The 19,629-nt window shown below is 45.0% G+C and overlaps 1 protein-coding gene across 1 annotated transcript in view; it reads left to right on the plus strand.

Annotated features, from left to right (window-relative positions):
• The window catches only part of LOC310866494 (mannosyl-oligosaccharide 1,2-alpha-mannosidase IB-like), a gene marked incomplete at its 3' end in the record, with an annotated part of 131,764 nt that overhangs the window by 105,629 nt on the left and 6,506 nt on the right, over positions 1-19,629 (plus strand). Inside the window, exons 6-7 of the mRNA XM_083776126.1 lie at positions 7,969-8,079; positions 8,590-8,700. Coding sequence (XP_083632252.1) covers positions 7,969-8,079; positions 8,590-8,700 — 222 coding nt within the window. The remainder of the gene's footprint in view (positions 1-7,968; positions 8,080-8,589; positions 8,701-19,629) is intronic.

Consider the following 19,629-nt stretch of genomic DNA (forward strand, 5'->3'; position numbering starts at 1 on the left):
AGTGAGAGAGAGAGAGAGATGGATACAGTCTACAGAAACACGGCTTAGAAACTGATATCCCTGCTTGTGGTCCTTGCAGTGGTTCTAAATCATTTTCTTTGGCAGGTGGACCCGGTCTGAAAATGTTGTGTGCCAGCCAGCGACACCCAGGAAATCACTCCAAAATGTAGCACATGCACAAGCTATTACAAGCTATCTAACAAGCTCGCAGCTTGTCACTTCGTGCCACGCTGCGAGCTTGTAGATCTGCTAGCCAACATAATAAATGGATAATTGTTCTTAAAGTGATTGTGATGCTGCACTAACTCATTGAAATCATTATTACGATTTTAATGATTGTAAACTATATATATATATATATATATATATATATATATATTGCAGTCATGCAATGTCGTGTTAGTCTAGTTTTAGTCGACTAAATATCATACGATTTTAGTCGTCTAAATCTACAGTTGATTTAGTCGACTAAAATGTATTTCGGCACCTGCTGCTTATAGATCGGCTATTTTCAGCAAGTGTAAAATGACTGGATCTCTTGCCCACTACTCCCTTCCTAACATTTTAGTCTAGTTTGCATTTGTTGACGACATTGTCAATATATTTAGTCTAAAGGCTCATTCATGGTCTGTGAGGTGACCACCGCTCCGTGACCACCGGAGCTGAAATGACGTTGAGTGGGGGGGTGAGTAAAACGGAGAGAAGGGCTTTGGCGGTGGCGGTGGTTTGCTCTTCACCGTGACGTCATGTTGTTTGGTGGTCACCTCACCAGCGAGAATCCAGACTATGAATAACACATTATTAGTATTAGTCATCATAGTTTAGTTTTCATTTAGTTTCCATTTAGTTTTCGTCAGTGAAAAAAGGTAGTCGACGAACTTTCTTTTTTGGTCATAGACAGTATTAGTAGAGGAAATCAACACTGTGGTGTTCTGTAGCCAGCCAGCCAGCCAGTGGGTCTAGGGATAACCTTTTAGGCTGAAGCCCTCAGCGCCTGGCTCGGGTCTCCTCCCCAACGAGCTGATGCTGCACTAAGATGTAAGCAGCCTTTGTCTGGGCGGGCGACAGGCGGTTCCACAGAGGATAACACACAGCCTTCAAGCAGGGGTAAAGGCAGGCGATTCAAACTTACTGTAGTCGTACCGTACACCAGTGGTTCCCAGAGTGGGGTCCCGGGGACCCTTATGGGTCTGTAACTCTGAACCATTTGTACACTCTCAGAGTGTTGGGATCTCAGAGATGGAAACATCCTTAACCCATTCTGACCTGAGATCAGATTCTAAAAATGTCTTCTACATCCTGACAGTTTTCTGAAAAAGCTATGTTTCTATGTCAGTGGTTCTTCGGTTTTTCAAAAATAGCAGACCTACAAGCTCGTATCGCGCCACTCGGTGGCGCGATATGAGCTTGTAGATCGGCTATTTTTCAATAGCTAAAGCACAACATGATGCCAACACCAAAATGGGTGCCCGTTCAGAATGGGTTAAATGGGGGACTTAGCCTAATGCATGTCAAACTGGGGGTCCTTGAAATGAAAATGGTTGAGAATGCCTACTAGAGCCGTAAAATCACTGCTAGAGCCGTAAAAACCTTCTCTTATGGGGGTCCTTGGCGTATATTTTCGAATGGAGGTCTGCGGGCTATAATGGGAAAACATGTTCTGCGATGCAACATGTTGTGCGAGCTTGTAGATTGCTTATGTTTGGTGCGGGACGTCGTCATACGATGGAGGAGAGAGAGGGAGAGAGAGAGGGAGAGCAATGGAAGTTGAGTCAGCTGAGTCACCTGCAGTGATTCAGATGTTTTCTTTCTTGTTCACTTTCTTTCTCTCGTTTCTTTTCTTTGACTAATGCAATCTGTCTTGTGAACAAAACTCGTCGGGGTGTCGGCACAACACTTGTTTGACACTTTGCCGGTGTTACTCATACTCTACTGCATTGTATTCCTGACAAAACCGCCCTCACAATGCACAGTCATTTTAATCCCAGAGCAAACAGAGTACAGGCAGGTTACGCAAGACGGCCCTCTTACAATAGGGAGCATTCCAGCCTTCTCTACCGTTCAACTTCAACACATTCTGGGTTTATTCCTCTGGCAGTGGCGTGCTAGTGGCGTGCTGTGCCTTTCAGTATGTTGTTGCCGTCGCGTAGAAACCCCTTATCTCCGTATTCTAACCTTTTGTGGGTTTTTTTGGGGGGTGGGGGGGGGGGGGGAATTAACGCCCTACTTGATCATGATACTGCAGTGTGACACAAAAGCGTCAAAAGTCGCAGATCTACAGTACAAGTATGTCGCCTAGTGGCGTGTTTCGAGCTTGTAGATCTGCTACTTTTTCTTTCTTTTTCTTTCTTTTAATCCTGAATCCTAGCAGTTTTATGGACATATACGAGGTTTCCACCCGACAGCGACGATTTAACGATGAAACTTTCCCATTCCTGGATGTCCGACAACAAAGTCTCGCGGAAAACACACGATCGCGGCGGCCATGACATGACGTCACTCTATTTAATCCTGACTGCATCGGAAGAAAAGTGAAAGAAAAACTTGAGTGGCAAGTTTTCACATTGAGTATTCTTGTGTGTGTGTGTGTGTGTGTGTGTGTGTGTGTGTGTGTGTGTGTGTGTGTGTGTGTGTGTGTGTGTGTGTGTGTGTGTGTGTGTGTGTCCACGATGAGTATTGAGAGTCTGTGCTCTCCTTTTTTGAAGTGGTGCAACCACTTCTACATCCAGCATGCAATGTCCGTGTGCTTGTGTACCTGTTTGTGATGTGTGTACCTGTGTGAGCACGAGTGGTGTGCGCATGCGTGAAATTGGAACGAGAGAAGTATGTGCCATGGCTGCCACCTGCTGGACGCAAACGATACAGAGAAGAAATTGGAACGATACAGAGAAGAAATTGGAATGATACAAATTGGAACGATACAGAGAACCAATATACGGGAGTTGCACCACTTGGTTCACACTGGTGTGATTTTTAATTATTAATTGACAGTTTGGCAGAGGCCTGCGTGGAGTTAACGTCCCTGCCATGGACAGTGTCTGCCTCACATTGTGTCTCTGGGGTAGCCTGGTTAATAAACCAGACCGAATCAGCCGTTGGCAAAAAAAAATTGCCTACCGGCGGATTTCGGTCTGGAGAGGCTCAATTGTACGCCCATTTTCTACACACGAGAACGTGGGCGCCCAATAGGGACACGGTATGCAATATGGGCGGGGTTTGGTACAGTGACGTTCAATGCTTGAGACCTTTGACTGACAGTAGCTCTGACCAATTGCGTCAAAGAGAAAATGTTTCCCTGGAAATGAAATCCAAGCTGAGCCTCCCCAGACTAATATCCCGCGGATCCGTGCGATATTAGTCTGGTTTATTAACCAGGCTATCTCTGGGGTGGGGAGCCTGTAGTCCTGGGTTTTCATGATTCTGAATCCATTTTGCACCAGAAAAACACTGCAGCGCTGTCATCACAAAATTGATGATGGCAGCACATTTTGGGCACATTTGGGCAAGTGTACAAAACTAATGGTTGGAATGGATTCAGAATCATGAAAACCCCCTAGTTTGACATGACACATGCTACATAAAGCATACTGTATGCATAATATATAGTTATATACATGTTATAGGTTGTTACTGGTATGGTCACATAATCACCCTATAAAATAAATTGCGCAATACCGACAGCCGGTCAGCAAGTGGATTAATGTATGTATGTATATAGACAATATTTTACGCCAATAAAAAAAACCTATATTTATATATATATACACACACACACACCACATTTCCCACTTTAAACAAAATAACTGGACTATAGTTCTTCACGGTGCTGCCTGTTCTGCCTGTTCCATCAAACGAAGGAGAAATACAGCATCATAAAGGCTTTCATGGCTCTGCCTGACATTCAGGGACACTTAAAGCCCCAATGCGGAACTCGTTTTAATGAATAAAAGTAATTTTATTTGACCCAATCTCGATGGTGGAGTAGGTTTAATGGCAGCCTTTTTCATGCCAAGCACCCCAAAATGAATATGTATTTGTCCGTGTAAAAGTGAGTTACTGTACGAGCCTCTCTCTTGTGTTTTTGGCACGTTGGCTCAGCACCAGAAACGGAGGATATGCCGTATGCGATATTTCGTTTTCTTTGAATGTTTTGCCGCGGAAACGAACCTCCATCTGAAAGCCGTCCCTGACTTTCCCAGATGAGAAGATGTTTTTTAAATCATAAAGCAAAATGTTCAAAAATAGCGTGTAGATCTGCTATATTTGAGAACCACTGTTCTAAATCCTAAAAGTTTTCTGAACATGTTGCTATCGAAAAATGACACCGGTGTGTTCCTGGTTTTAATGGGTCAAAGCTCCAATGTGGAAGTACAATTTGGTACAATTTGATCTCTCGCGCAGGATAATCCGGCTTCTCCAAACTTGGTAGGACATCAAAGTTGCAGCTTCCAGGGCACGGTGGCACAGTCGGTAGTGCTGTCGCCTCACAGCTTAAATGTCCTGGGTTCGATTCCCGCCGGTGCGCCTGATGGGGAAAGGAACTGTTCGGAATAACGTGTTCCTTCCACACGCTACGTCCTGCCAGGGAAATTCGCCCCTGTCAGGTGAAAAGAAGCAGCTTGGACTCCTCATACATAGAAAAAAGCATGAGGTCAGTCCGTTGCTCTCCACAGGTTGGCAGAGGGAATGGGTTGCAAAATCGTGGGATATGAATTGAAGGGTGGAAAAAAAACGTTGCCGCTTCCAAGGAGCTGTGCAAATAAATGAGCTCCAGTCTGAACACGACGCGAGCGAGAGGTCAGAGCTGTTCAAATACGACAAACACATCATTAAAGCTGGCATTTTAGGAAGTCTGGAACTGTAGTTTCTTTTTTTGGTGTTTTACATTTCGTATGTGGGCTTCCAAGGGAAGGCCTGCTGTCATCTCATAGTGTTACCGGTAACATTAATCATTCCTCTGTGTTGTGATTCATAGTTTAGTTGTTTAACTGAGCTGCTTTCGAAAGGTGACTCCAGCTGAATAAAGTTTAAACTCTGCTTAAACTAACATCGCTATTTATATCGTTGCTGCTCTCGGCAGAATCCTCTTCTCTAAGTGTTCTAACTTTCAAACTGCTTTTTTGTAAAAAATTAACGCCCTCACACTACAACGTCATACGAAAGCATCGAAAGTAGCAGATCTAAACGGCGTTCCGAGGTTGTAGATCTGTAGATCTGCTACCTTTTGAAGCTTTTGAATTTGAATCCCGAAAAGTAACAGTTTGGGACATGTGAGGTTTCCACCCGACAGAGACGATATTAAAGCCAGATGTGCGTTGAAGCCATAGTTGGGTATAATGCTTAACTTTATTACTGCCGCTAGGTTGTCGCATAAGCACACGTAACGTATGCGTATGCGTCCGCTCTCACTCTACGCCCCCCTTTGTTTCATTTCCGGGTTATTCAGTGAGGTGGGGGCTGTTGTTTTGAGCACAGTCATCGTTAGCCGTGGCTCATACACCTTAGCTATCATTACAAACAGTTACATGTGCTCAGCGATGTTTGAGCACAGTCATCGTTAGCCGTGGCTCATACACCTTAGCTGTCATTACAAACGGTTACATGTGCTCAGCGATGTTTGAGCACAGTCATCGTTAGCCGTGGCTCATACACCTTAGCTGTCATTACAAACGGTTACATGTGCTCAGCGATGTTTGAGCACAGTCATCGTTAGCCGTGGCTCATACACCTTAGCTGTCATTACAAACGGTTACATGTGCTCAGCGATGTTTGAGCACAGTCATCGTTGGCCGTGGCTCATACACCTTAGCTATCATTACAAACGGTTACATGTGCTCAGCGATGTTTGAGCACAGTCATCGTTAGCCGTGGCTCATACACCTTAGCTATCATTACAAACAGTTACATGTGCTCAGCGATGTTTGAGCACAGTCATCGTTGGCCGTGGCTCATACACCTTAGCTATCATTACAAACAGTTACATGTGCTCAGCGATGCGACACAAACTCACAAATGATTTACCATCGTCGGGATGCGCAGCGGCTCACCATCGACGGCGCTCGAAGGTTTAGAGACGCAGCGCTTTGAAAGTCCTGTTATAACGGAGGCTCAATGGAGCTGGATTTAAAAATCCCATAGCTGGTTGGGACGGAGGCTTCTCCGGCATATGCTTCTCTACGAACATGTACGTAGTTGGCACCATTAGTACCTTTTAGAAAAGGTTACATATATTCACCGACAATAACAAGCTCTACAAGCTCATAGCTATTTTTCTTTCTTCGGTCGGTCTTTCTCCTCGAGCTTGTGGAATTGCTACCTTCAATTCAAATCCATGGACAGTAACAGTTGGACATTATACGTGTGGTTTCCACCCGGCAGAGACGACATTACACAACAGTCGGGTTATGATCAAGCAAAATGGCCGAGAGCTACAGTATGTGTTGGGCTAGGAAATGATTAGCAATTGCGTGTGTGTGTGAGCTATGTATAATGGTATTGTATAAAAGCAATAAAACACTTAACAAGTAATTTGCTGTGGTAAATAACATCGTGGCTTTGATCTGTGCCTCTCTCACCTTCGGCTATTGCTTGACATCAAAGCTGCAATGTCTCTTAAACATAGCGATGGATGCACTCGACTCGGTGCGGTACACAAAAAACACCCAAAAGGAAGCAGAGAGCTCCTCCTAAGAGAACAAATCCCTGAAGAAATTGTTCCCAATTAGGGGCACAACCGTTAAATGGAGACAAATACTTGAGTGCTGACTGTGTATCCTTGAGGAGTACATGTTTTGAGTATCTGTACTTTGCTTGGGTTTTGGGTTCACTCCACGGCAGGGATGGGCAACTTTGACAATGGATAGAGTCACTATATCTCCACACTCACTCCACAGGGCCACATTGCAAGATTGCATATTAATGTCGTTGCGAAAATAGCCAAGCTCAAAATGCGTCGTGCTGCGACGCGTTTTGGGCTTGTAGCTCGGCTTGTAGATCGGCTATTTAATCATAATTTATTATTGAATTTGTAGGAGGCATAAAGTTATTCTTTCACCACCAATGCTGCTGGCTAAGTTACTGGTACAGTATACTTGATATGCTTTGAGAAAATTGGCAAACAATAAAATTAAATATTGAAAGACCAGAAAAATCCCAAATAATAAAAGTTTGCTTTATTAAAGCAAACATTATTTTGCGGCTCCAGATATAATTGAAATACGTTATTGGTCCTGGTGTGCATCCCTCACTCCACTATACATTTCAAAGCCAAATCGTGGACTCTTGACTGCACTACATTTCTAGCAGGGAAAAAAGGTACATTTTCAACCCCATTTCAAATAACAGATCTACAAGCTTTGTGAAGTGTTGTGCTCTTGAAGATCTGCTATTTTCACTATTGATTTTTTATTATTTTCTCATAGATTTTTCAGGGCTGGCAAATTATTGATGTTTTTTTTACTTTTCTTTTAATACATTTCAGACGGTACAGCAATGCATTGATAGTAATGGCACAACGGGGGTAAAACATTGTCAACATGAATCGTGTCTTGCAATCAAACACCAGCGCGTTTTCCTAGCTTCCCCGTCCCTTTCCCCCGTTCCTTCTGATGTTTTTGTCTCCTCTGGCCTCTTCCTGGAGGAGGTTATTTTCCAAGACAATTATTGAAAATAAATGAAAACAGTAAATGAAAAAACATGTCTTAGATTAGAGTTTGAAGTTATAATGGGTTTGTATACTGTAGGAAGGGGACGGGGAAGCTACAATGAATACCAAATGTCTAATTACTGAATCAAGTAAGTTAAAAACGGTCTGGGGTGTTCACATAAGACTAGAGTAGATGATGAAATTATCAAAAGTTTTTTTTTTTTAAGTGAAATAAATAACCTTTAAGCAGTAATTTCTCCAATTATACCCCCCTCCCCTCCCTTAACTATATCTGGTTTCCTCGTGGTTATTCTATTCGTCAGAAACGCTGCTCTGTGTTGTCCCACATGGGACTGCGTTGGCAGGATGATGAGTTGTTGCCACCGCACTGCAGCGCTGTCACGTCCACGCCACAATCGGCGAGAACACGTGTGGTAGAGCGATGCTCCTCGTTACCGATGCCAGCCGTGCCATGAGGCAGGACATCGCAGAACACGCGTGGCGCCAGGGGAACGGGGTGGCAGGAGCGATGCTCCTCGTTACCGATGCCAGGGAGGACATCGCAGAACACGGGCTAGTTATTTTGTCGTTATATATGAATAGAAAGAAACCCTATACCCTAGAGCTGTGTAGAACTGAATTGTGGGTAATGGCTCCAATGTGGCCCCTCCAATTATTCAGCAGCGTTAATTCAGCAGACACACGGCTGTTTATTTATTTATTTTAATTGTTTGCTCTGTTTTGTTCCTTCCTTACTTAAAGCCACATGGGAGGAGAAAGGTACACCTCCAAACTAAGCCTCTGGGTTACCGGAAAACACAGTAGCTCGTTTTTCATGAAACTTTCCCCGTTTTGGCCCATTTCGCCGCATTCAAACTAAAGGCCCCATGGCCCATGCACATTCTCGCCACACTCCTGTTTCCTGCTGCTGTCCAATTTGGCAGCAACAGCCCCGGTTCAAGTGTAATCTGAAGGTAACACAAGCCGAGAGGAGGAGGAGGGCTAAGCCAAGAGCTGCATTGGGGAAACGGAGAGGAGGTCCTGGTGGAAGCCAGGTAGACCTTTTGTATTAACCCTGTGGTGGGGTGGGGGTGGGGGGGGATTTCCGTTTTAGCTTCACCCAGCTGATGGCTGCTCAGGTGGTGGGCATGAAGCGCTCGAGGTAGTGCTGTTAGGGGAGCTGTTGGAGGTTAAGTGTCCTGCTCAGATGGGGTGCTGTTAGGGGAGCTGTTGGAGGTTAAAGGGATTGTGACATTCAAAAAAATGTTTTGGAATTGTTCTTGTTTTTTTTAGGTTTTCTAATCTCAATTGCACCCAAAAAATATGAACTTTTAACATTCAGTAGATTTTCTGTGATCTGGGGTTTTCTGGCTCAAACAGGTGCTCTGATTTGCCGGCAGTAAGTGACATCACTTACTGCAAATCCCATATATGTCAATGGGATTTGCCAGCAGATGTCACTGTTTCACTGTGTTGCCTGTTTTCATTGTAGCTCAAAAGGCCCAAAAAACCCCAAAGAAAACTTCAGACCACAGAAAATCCACTGAATGTTCAAAGTTCAGGTTTTTTGGGTGTAATTGAGGTCATAAAACCTAAAAGAAAAAAGAAAAATAAATGAAAATGAATGTCATAAAACCTTTAAGTGTCCTGATTCAAAACAATGACCTTGTTCTGATACCAGAGGGCTTATCTACACTATATACAGTACGTTACGAAGCTTCTTTATGTTGCATCGATCCTCATCGAGCTACCTTACCAGCTAATAACATAATGCTTAGTACCAGTGATGGCTAATTGCTGTTAGCTAGTGCAAAGTATTAGCACACATATATATGTTAAGTGGGGCTAAGCTAAGGGGACTTAAAGGGGGAATCCATTACAAGCTGCTTTATTGCCAATCAATCAGCCTTTATTTATGTAGCACATTTACACAACCGAAAGTGCTTCACATAGTAGACAAAGTATGAAAACTAATTGTGCTCGTTGAGTGAGTTGTGCTCGTTGAGTGAGTTGTGCTCGTTGAGTGAGTTGTGCTCGTTGAGTGAGTTGTGAGTTGAGTGAGTTGTGCTCGTTGAGTGAGTTGTGCTCGTTGAGTGAGTTGTGCTCGTTGAGTGAGTTGTGTGAGTTGAGTGAGTTGTGCTCGTTGAGTGAGTTGTGCTCGTTGAGTGAGTTGTGCTCGTTGAGTGAGTTGTGCTCGTTGAGTGAGTTGTGCTCGTTGAGTGAGTTGTGCTCGTTGAGTGAGTTGTGCTCGTTGAGTGAGTTGTGCTCGTTGAGTGAGTTGTGCTCGTTGAGTGAGTTGTGTGAGTTGAGTGAGTTGTGTGAGTTGAGTGAGTTGTGCTCGTTGAGTGAGTTGTGCTCGTTGAGTGAGTTGTGCTCGTTGAGTGAGTTGTGCTCGTTGAGTGAGTTGTGCTCGTTGAGTGAGTTGTGCTCGTTGAGTGAGTTGTGCTCGTTGAGTGAGTTGTGCTCGTTGAGTGAGTTGTGCTCGTTGAGTGAGTTGTGTGAGTTGAGTGAGTTGTGTGAGTTGAGTGAGTTGTGTGAGTTGAGTGCTCGTTGAGTGCTCGTTGAGTGAGTTGTGCTCGTTGAGTGAGTTGTGTGAGTTGAGTGAGTTGTGTGAGTTGTGTGAGTTGAGTGAGTTGTGCTCGTTGTGCTCGTTGAGTGCTCATTGAGCCATGTTACCAGGCCTTATGTAGCTGTACTGTAGTATGTGAAGCCACATACAGTATGTACTAGCTACTGCTACATACTGTACATCTTCACTACTATGAAGTGTTAAAGATGGAGTGCCACAATTATTTTCCACCCTAAAACATGATCATCAGGTATTAGTATAATACAAGGAGGAATAACTTTTTTTCCAAAAACTGTACAGTATTTGTTAAAATCATGCTTTTATGTGGGCACGCCCACCAGTTCATTAAGTATGCCTGGTTTGACTGATGGGTGGTGAAGGGTGTTGATCCACCTGAACTGAAGCCGCACCCACAGCTGTAGTTAGTATGATAAAGGGGGAGGGGTTAGGGGAGGGGCTGATAGTGTGATGTCACTATATTACTGTATATTCCATTGGCCCGTTTGACTGTCAAGGGTTCAGCCTCCAGGAAGAAACCCTAAATACAAAGTTAATACACCATTGCACATAAAAACGACTCCTACTGTCACCTCATAGACGCATGAAAAACTGGAAAAATAGAAACATTGTGGCACTCCATCTTTAACATTCATAAGCTAAGTGGGGCTAAGCTAAGTTAGCATTATTCTCAGTGGACAGAATGCAAAGTCCAAAAGTGGTAATGAGAAGCCCTCAGTGTGTGGCCAACTCTGCTCTAATTAGGTATATACATGAACCAATTACTGTACCTCTAAAAGGCCTGGCGCTGGACTTAGCTGGGCTGCTTTTAGATTGCATCGTTAATACAATGAGACAAGGACAAAGGTATTCAAACAGAAAACAGGCCTTCAAATTACAGATCATATTGGCTTAAAGAGACGGGTATAATGACTAATTGAGGCGGACAGTTACAATGCAATACCGGCATGAAAAATTTATGATGCCGCTCGGGCGAAAGAAGTGAACGCTCTGCCAACAGCGTTACTCGTGCTTTTGCTCACATGGGCAGGAGGAGGAAGAACACAGATGAAAACATAAGCGCTTATATATCTGCACGATTCCCCGGCAAGGCCCATTGGCTAGCAGGTTCTGGGTTATCAGAGCGAGGCCCGTTGGCTAGCAGGTTCTGGGTTATCAGAGCGAGGCCCAATGGCTAGCAGGTTCTGGGTTATCAGAGCGAGGCCCAATGGCTAGCAGGTTCTGGGTTATCAGAGCGAGGCCCAATGGCTAGCAGGTTCTGGGTTATCAGAGCGAGGCCCAATGGCTAGCAGGTTCTGGGTTATCAGAGCGAGGCCCAATGGCTAGCAGGTTCTGGGTTATCAGAGCGAGGCCCAATGGCTAGCAGGTTCTGGGTTATCAGAGCGAGGCCCAATGGCTAGCAGGTTCTGGGTTATCAGAGCGAGGCCCAATGGCTAGCAGGTTCTGGGTTATCAGAGCGAGGCCCAATGGCTAAAAGGTTCTGGGTTATCAGAGCGAGGCCCAATGGCTAACAGGTTCTGGGTTATCAGAGCGAGGCCCATTGGCTAGCAGGTTCTGGGTTATCAGAGCGAGGCCCAATGGCTAACAGGTTCTGGGTTATCAGAGCGAGGCCCAATGGCTAACAGGTTCTGGGTTATCAGAGCGAGGCCCATTGGCTAGCAGGTTCTGGGTTATCAGAGCGAGGCCCATTGGCTAGCAGGTTCTGGGTTATCAGAGCGAGGCCCATTGGCTAGCAGGTTCTGGGTTATCAGAGCGAGGCCCAATGGCTAGCAGGTTCTGGGTTATCAGAGCGAGGCCCATTGGCTAGCAGGTTCTGGGTTATCAGAGCGAGGCCCATTGGCTAGCAGGTTCTGGGTTATCAGAGCGAGGCCCAATGGCTAACAGGTTCTGGGTTATCATCAGAGCGAGGCCCAATGGCTAGCAGGTTCTGGGTTATCAGAGCGAGGCCCAATAGCTAAAAGGTTCTGGGTTATCAGAGCGAGGCCCATTGGCTAGCAGGTTCTGGGTTATCAGAGCGAGGCCCAATGGCTAGCAGGTTCTGGGTTATCAGAGCGAGGCCCATTGGCTAGCAGGTTCTGGGTTATCAGAGCGAGGCCCAATGGCTAACAGGTTCTGGGTTATCAGAGCGAGGCCCAATGGCTAACAGGTTCTGGGTTATCAGAGCGAGGCCCATTGGCTAGCAGGTTCTGGGTTATCAGAGCGAGGCCCATTGGCTAGCAGGTTCTGGGTTATCAGAGCGAGGCCCATTGGCTAGCAGGTTCTGGGTTATCAGAGCGAGGCCCAATGGCTAAAAGGTTCTGGGTTATCATCAGAGCGAGGCCCAATGGCTAGCAGGTTCTGGGTTATCAGAGCGAGGCCCATTGGCTAGCAGGTTCTGGGTTATCAGAGCGAGGCCCAATGGCTAGCAGGTTCTGGGTTATCAGAGCGAGGCCCATTGGCTAGCAGGTTCTGGGTTATCAGAGCGAGGCCCAATGGCTAGCAAGTTCTGGGTTATTGGTGTGTTGTCTGCTCGTTTTGGCCTGCAGGAAATTGGCTTGGGAGTTTTCCATGCACTTAGGGAGAATTTCTAAGCAGCCTTATCACGCAGAGCTCTCTCTCTCTCTCACACTCTCTCTCTCTCTCTCTCTGCCTCTTTGCCTCTTGCTGGCTCTCTCCATCTGTCTGTCTCTTTCTGTCTTCATTGTTCGTTACTTTTTTATCTCCGTCTCTACACCCTTGCTCGCTTGCTCCACCCCCCCCCCCCCCCCCCCTCTCTCTCTCTCCCCCCTCCCTCTCTCTCTCATAGAAATAGGGTCTTTATGAAGTTATCAGCGGTGAAACATCCCCTCCCCACGCGGCCTCGCCGCCGCCGCAGGTATTGGCAGATTTGAGATTACACGCCGGGCGAGAAGAGAAAATGTTGGTGTTGGGGGGGGGGGGGAAGGGGGCGGGGCAGGGGGGGGGGGGGGGGGGGGCTGTTTTGCCGCGTTGCTCAGCAGAGCGGTGCGTCAACCGCCGTCCTAACCCGGGGAAATCATTCTTCATTAAGTGGGATATTAAACACCTGGGGAACGCAATTTCGGTATCTGTTGCGAGATTACTTTTCTTTCCATTCCAATATAGACTGTGTGTGTGTGTGTGTGTGTGTGTGTGTGTGTGTGTGTGTCTTTGGGGGGAGGTTATGAATATGGAGTAGGGCGGGGGAAGAGGAAAAAGCCCCCAGCGGAGTGGAGCTTCATCAAAGCCTTGGGCGCCGCAGGGGGTCGGTCCACGGAAGGCCTTCAGATGGCTTAGATTGGACCGCCAGGGCTTTACCCTTCAACTGAGGGGAGAAGCCCACTAGGGAAGTGGCTTTACCGGGCCAGAACTCCTTTTATCTGGAGACGCTTGAAACAAGACTTTTTTTTTTCAATCATCCAAGTGGCAGAGCAGAGAAACGGTGTTGAAGTGTCCTTGAGCAAGACTCTGAACCCCTAATTGCTCCCGATGTGCAGGTTGGTGCCTTGCATGTTTTCATCGGTGTATGGATGTGTGTGTGAATGGGTGAATTTTGAACTAAAGTTTACGGTTCCAAAAAAATGAACTTTTTTTATTATTATTTTTAATTATTATTATTATTATTATTGCCACAGCCTATAGGAATACAATCTGCTATTGGGAATGAACTCCAAATTTTGGGATTAATAAAGTGACAACTTTTACAATATAATATATATAATTACCATTATCCAAATTAACATTTTGGAAATAATAGCTCTTTTGCAATGTTGAAATGCCACCGAATTCTTAATCCCTTTCCTTGTCTTTATGGGCCAACTTGTGAAAGCTGCATGCTTTTATTGTGAAGGCAAGTACTGCGATCGGCTGGGTATGTATGTCTGTGTTGTCAACCGGCCAAAAAAAACGTTCATTTTGGGCCTGAGAGACTAAACCTCATCAAATGGTGCTCCGTGGCTCAAATGCTGAATAAATAGTGGGCCCTGGTATCAAAAGGGTTGAAAACCACTGGCGTAGACTAGGCCAGAGGGACTCGACCATATGGGCTTTGACTGAGTGGTTGATTCTCCCCGTCATTGTCATTTTATGTCTCCTTCACTTCCTTCACGTCCAAGTACCACCTGCCTTGCTTTATCCCATTCTGAACGGGAACCCATTTTGGTGTCAGCATCATGTTATGCTTTAGCTATTGAAAAATAGCAGACCTACAAGCTCGTAGCGCGCCACCGAGTGGCGCGCTACGAGCTTGTAGGTCTGCTATTTTTGAAAAAATCTAAGAACGACTGACATTTTTAGAATCTGATCTCGGGTCAGAATGGGTTAATCAGACCAGTGTGTGTCCAGTGGAAACCTCGTATGAATCTGATCTCGGGTCAGAATGGATTAAACAACACCTCATTCCGTTACCGTACTCGTCCCCCGAAGCCCGTCTCTCTCCACGTTCTTTCTCCGTGTCTCTCTCTCTCTCTCTCTCTGTTACGCTTTCCCTCTCCCTCTATTTCGGTCTGTCTCTCCCCCCCGCTCCCGCTGTGTGAGCTCATCGTCCATCCCCCCCCCCCCCTTCCCCCTCCCCCGTGGGGCTTGCCGTTTCCATTGCGGCGTGTCTCGCAAACCCTTTCGCGGGAGTTTCCCAGGATGCATTGCCCCAGGTTTTCTTCTGCCTTTGGGGGGGGAGCCTGTATCATATGAAGGCATGACCTAGATGCCGGATAAAAAGGAAACAAACAAAACTCAAATGTTGGTGTGTGTGCGGCAAGCAGAGCCGTCTGACTTGAGGGGCTAGCGTGGTGTCCTGCACAACAGGCTAGTGTTGTTTTCATGAGGGAGAGAGAGGAAAGAGGTTTAGTCAGAGTATATGGAGGTATAGTAACATAGTACGGTTAGCTTCATGAGGGAGAGAGAGAGAGGAAAGAGGTTTAGTCAGAGTATATGGAGGTATAGTAACATAGTACGGTTAGCTTCATGAGGGAGAGAGAGAGGAAAGGGGTTTAGTCAGAGTATATGGAGGTATAGTAACATAGTACGGTTAGCTTCATGAGGGAGAGAGAGAGAGGAAAGAGGTTTAGTCAGAGTATATGGAGGTATAGTAACATAGTACGGTTAGCTTCATGAGGGAGAGAGAGAGGAAAGGGGTTTAGTCAGAGTATATGGAGGTATAGTAACATAGTACGGTTAGCTTCATGAGGGAGAGAGAGAGAGAGGAAAGAGGTTTAGTCAGAGTATATGGAGGTATAGTAACATAGTACGGTTAGCTTCATGAGGGAGAGAGAGAGAGGAAAGAGGTTTAGTCAGAGTATATGGAGGTATAGTAACATAGTACGGTTAGCTTCATGAGGGAGAGAGAGAGAGAGGAAAGAGGTTTAGTCAGAGTATATGGAGGTATAGTAACATAGTACGGTTAGCTTCATGAGGGAGAGAGAGAGAGAGGAAAGAGGTTTAGTCAGAGTATATGGAGGTATAGTAACATAGTACGGTTAGCTTCATGAGGGAGAGAGAGAGGAAAGAGGTTTAGTCAGAGTATATGGAGGTATAGTAACATAGTACGGTTAGCTTCATGAGGGAGAGAGAGAGAGGAAAGGGGTTTAGTCAGAGTATATGGAGGTATAGTAACATAGTACGGTTAGCTTCATGAGGGAGAGAGAGAGAGGAAAGGGGTTTAGTCAGAGTATATGGAGGTATAGTAACATAGTACGGTTAGCTTCATGAGGGAGAGAGAGAGAGGAAAGAGGTTTAGTCAGAGTATATGGAGGTATAGTAACATAGTACGGTTAGCTTCATGAGGGAGAGAGAGAGGAAAGGGGTTTAGTCAGAGTATATGGAGGTATAGTAACATAGTACGGTTAGCTTCATGAGGGAGAGAGAGAGAGGAAAGAGGTTTAGTCAGAGTATATGGAGGTATAGTAACATAGTACGGTTTAGCTCAAGGCTAGCTTCCACTTCTCTGCATCAATCGATTATCAACAGGATGGAGATCAAAGCTGTGTTTCATGCTGCTAAGGGACAACTTAAACCAAACCGAGCTTCCGCCACCCTGCTGGCCTTAAAAGATTATAAGTGCCGAAGCTCGCTTTCCTCCTGGATGTTGTTTTTCCGATTTGGTAAGAGTGTATGAAATATAAATGCACCAAACCGCTTTTCAATAATGCCTTTCACATTCACGAGTCACTGCGCGGTGAAGCCGTCCAGAATGATCCGATGATGATGATGTGTATATAAAGCGGATCCTTTCAGTGCCAAGCTCTTAACCCATTCTGAACGGGCACCCATTTTGGTGTCAGCATCATGTTATGCTTTAGCTATTGAAAAATAGCAGATCTACAAGCTCATATCGCGCCACCGAGTGGCGCGATACGAGCTTGTAGGTCTGCTATTTTTTGAAAAATCGAAGAACGACTGACATTTTTTAGAATCTGATCTCAGGTCAGAATGGGTTCATCAGACTAGTGTGTGTCCGGCCGGCGGAAACCTCGTATGAATCTGATCTCAGGTCAGAATGGGTTAAATCAGGAAGTTTGGCTGGTGCACTGAAGAGTAGACCCAAAAACACACATGCCGGTTCAGGTACCCTTAGCTCTCTGAGGGGGGAATGCGTTACCTTGACAACAGGAATCATATCTATATTTATTCAGACCTGCCAGTTGATGAGGGCCACGTCGTGTTCTAGTTCCAACTTTTTTGTTGACGCTACAGGTTATGAAATACATGCTTCTGGTGTCAGTTAAGGTATTACGTGATTAAGCTTGTTTTGTTTGCTCGTTTACTTTTACTTACTCTACTACATCAGATCTCGGATCAAAATATTTAACCTTTTCAAGCCTGTTTTCTCAACTCGCTGTTTTCTGCAAGACATTACTCTATAATAACCTGACGCTGCCAGATCCAAGAAGCTTGCTACACAAATTTGTTTCACAGCTTATTGGGATCTGGGATCGCGGAAGCAAATTCGATGACGGGGCTGTTCCTTTTTTTCAAGATACTTGGTAGATGATTGGATGGGACCGTCTGTCTATCACCGTGTGGGCGTGCAAACACAACCAATCATATTGACGTGTCTTAGCTCACGCTGATTGGTTCGGTACGGAACGGATTTGTGTCAGCTCAACTCCCTGAGAGATCCCAGATGAGTGCTGTGTTGGGGAACATGGTTACCCAATACCGCCCCCATCTGGCAGCGTCAGGTTAACTCTATAAGCCATATCTCCAAAACTCGTCTGTCAAACTGAACAACCAATATGTCAATTTGAAGCTATGATTCCCTGCTTTCACATGACATGAAAAAAAAAAACGAAAATTCTTAAAAAATCCAATGGCAGTCCCTCAGTCAAATTTGGTCACATTGTATAACCATCTCCACGGGCAAGAAGAGGGAGTCTGCACTACACGCTCTCTCCCAGTGATCAGATCTCATTACGAGACATGAATAATGAGTTAACCCATTCTGACCTGAGATCAGATTCATACGAGGTTTCCACTGGACACACACACACTGGTCTGATTAACCCATTCTGACCTGAGATCAGATTCTAGAAATGTCTGCGATTACACTTACGGTGCTGTAAGAAACTAAGATAACTTCATCCATTTAGGGCTGGAACGCATCTCTGTCGCCTTAGTTTTTAGCCACTTTAACCATCATTTTGAAAAAAATAGAATGAAACCAAATGGAACTAAATTTGGTTTAATTTTACGCTCTCAAGAGTTAAAGATCTATCTATAAGCGTCAATTTGGTTACCAACTCTCCATCATTTAGCTGGGGACCACCTGGAACCCCCTCAAGGACCACTGGTGGTCCCCGGACCACTGGGTGAAAACCACTGGACTATAGCCATAAGAGGATTGTAAACAGGGCGATGACCCCTCATGCACAATAGCATATCCAATATTCAGATTAATTGTTCTCCCACAAAATGTTTTTGTTTTCTTGCTGGCCAAGACACTGAGGGCTCCAAAAATAATTAAAAAAAACAGATCCATAACAAAATTCATTTACTTTGGCAAAGATTACAGAACAATCAAATATTTAGAGTAGTATAAAGTTGGACAGATTTAATTAAAAAGGGTTAATGAATGACTCGTAAAAATAACTTCTCAAGCTAATCAGAAAATAAAAGCTGACTATCCGATTATGATCTGATGACTTTATATATATATATATATATATATATATATATATATATCATTCCCCAATTCCCTAAAAACAGGTTGTTTGACACTTTCAACGGTGTTGTACATTGTGTAAAAATGTCAGTCGATAAACAGAGTCCTGTCTGCATATCCGCCTTAAATGGGCGATTGATCAAGTTTCCAGTGTGCATTCTCCTCACATTTGCACGTAAGGTATTTTTAGCTGATACACTGTGAAGTCCTGTGTCAACGTGGTCTTTGAGTGTACAAATGGAACCAAATGAACCATTTGTACTCTGAGAGAGATACTCCCACTGAGGGTTTTACTGCATTAGCTTAACCCATTCTGAACGGGCACCCATTTTGTTGTTAGCATCATGTTATGCTTTAGCTATTGAAAAATAGCAGATCTACAAGCTCATATCGCGCCACCGAGTGGCGCGATACGAGCTTGTAGGTCTGCTATTTTTTGAAAAATCTAAGAACGACTGACATTTTTTAGAATCTGATCTCAGGTCAGAATGGGTTCATCAAGACCAGTGTGTGTCCAGTGGAAACCCTCGTATGAATCTGATCTCGGGTCAGAATGGGTTAATAGGAAGCTCTCTCTGTAAAGAAAGGCTTGCTGCTATTGTTTCATACCGAGTTCTGTACAAACGAAATGTAAGACGTTATGATGAGGGACTTTATATGTCCCTCTAAGACTGTACTATTACAGTAGTATGTCATATAATGTCCCTCGTCTTAAGATATTGATGTGGAACATTTGAAGTACTACTGTATCGGTACAGTAGTATATTGTTGCTGTCGGGCAGAAACCTCCTATCTCCATGTTCTTTTTGTAATTTCACCCATTCTGACCTGAGATCAGATTCATACGAGGTTTCCGCCGGACACACACTGGTCTGATCAACCCATTCTGACCTGAGATCAGATTCATACGAGGTTTCCGCCGGACACACACTGGTCTGATGAACCCATTCTGACCTGAGATCAGATTCTATAAAAATGTCAGTCGTTCTTCGATTTAAAAAAAATAGCAGACCTACAAGCTCGTATCGCGCCACTCGGTGGCGCGATATGAGCTTGTAGATCTGCTATTTTTCAATAGCTAAAGCATAACATGATGCTGACACCAAAATGGGTGCCCGGTCAGAATGGGTTAAGGCCCTTCTTCATCACACTACAGCGCCACGCAAAAGCATCCAAAGTAGCAGATCCGCGTCTTCCGCAAGCTCGAAACGTGCGACACAAAGCGACACGTTTCGAGCTTGCCGATCTGCTACTTTGGAATAT

This window comes from Protomyctophum parallelum (genome assembly GCF_964188405.1).
Source record: "Protomyctophum parallelum genome assembly, chromosome: 11".
Classification (NCBI taxonomy): domain Eukaryota; kingdom Metazoa; phylum Chordata; class Actinopteri; order Myctophiformes; family Myctophidae; genus Protomyctophum; species Protomyctophum parallelum.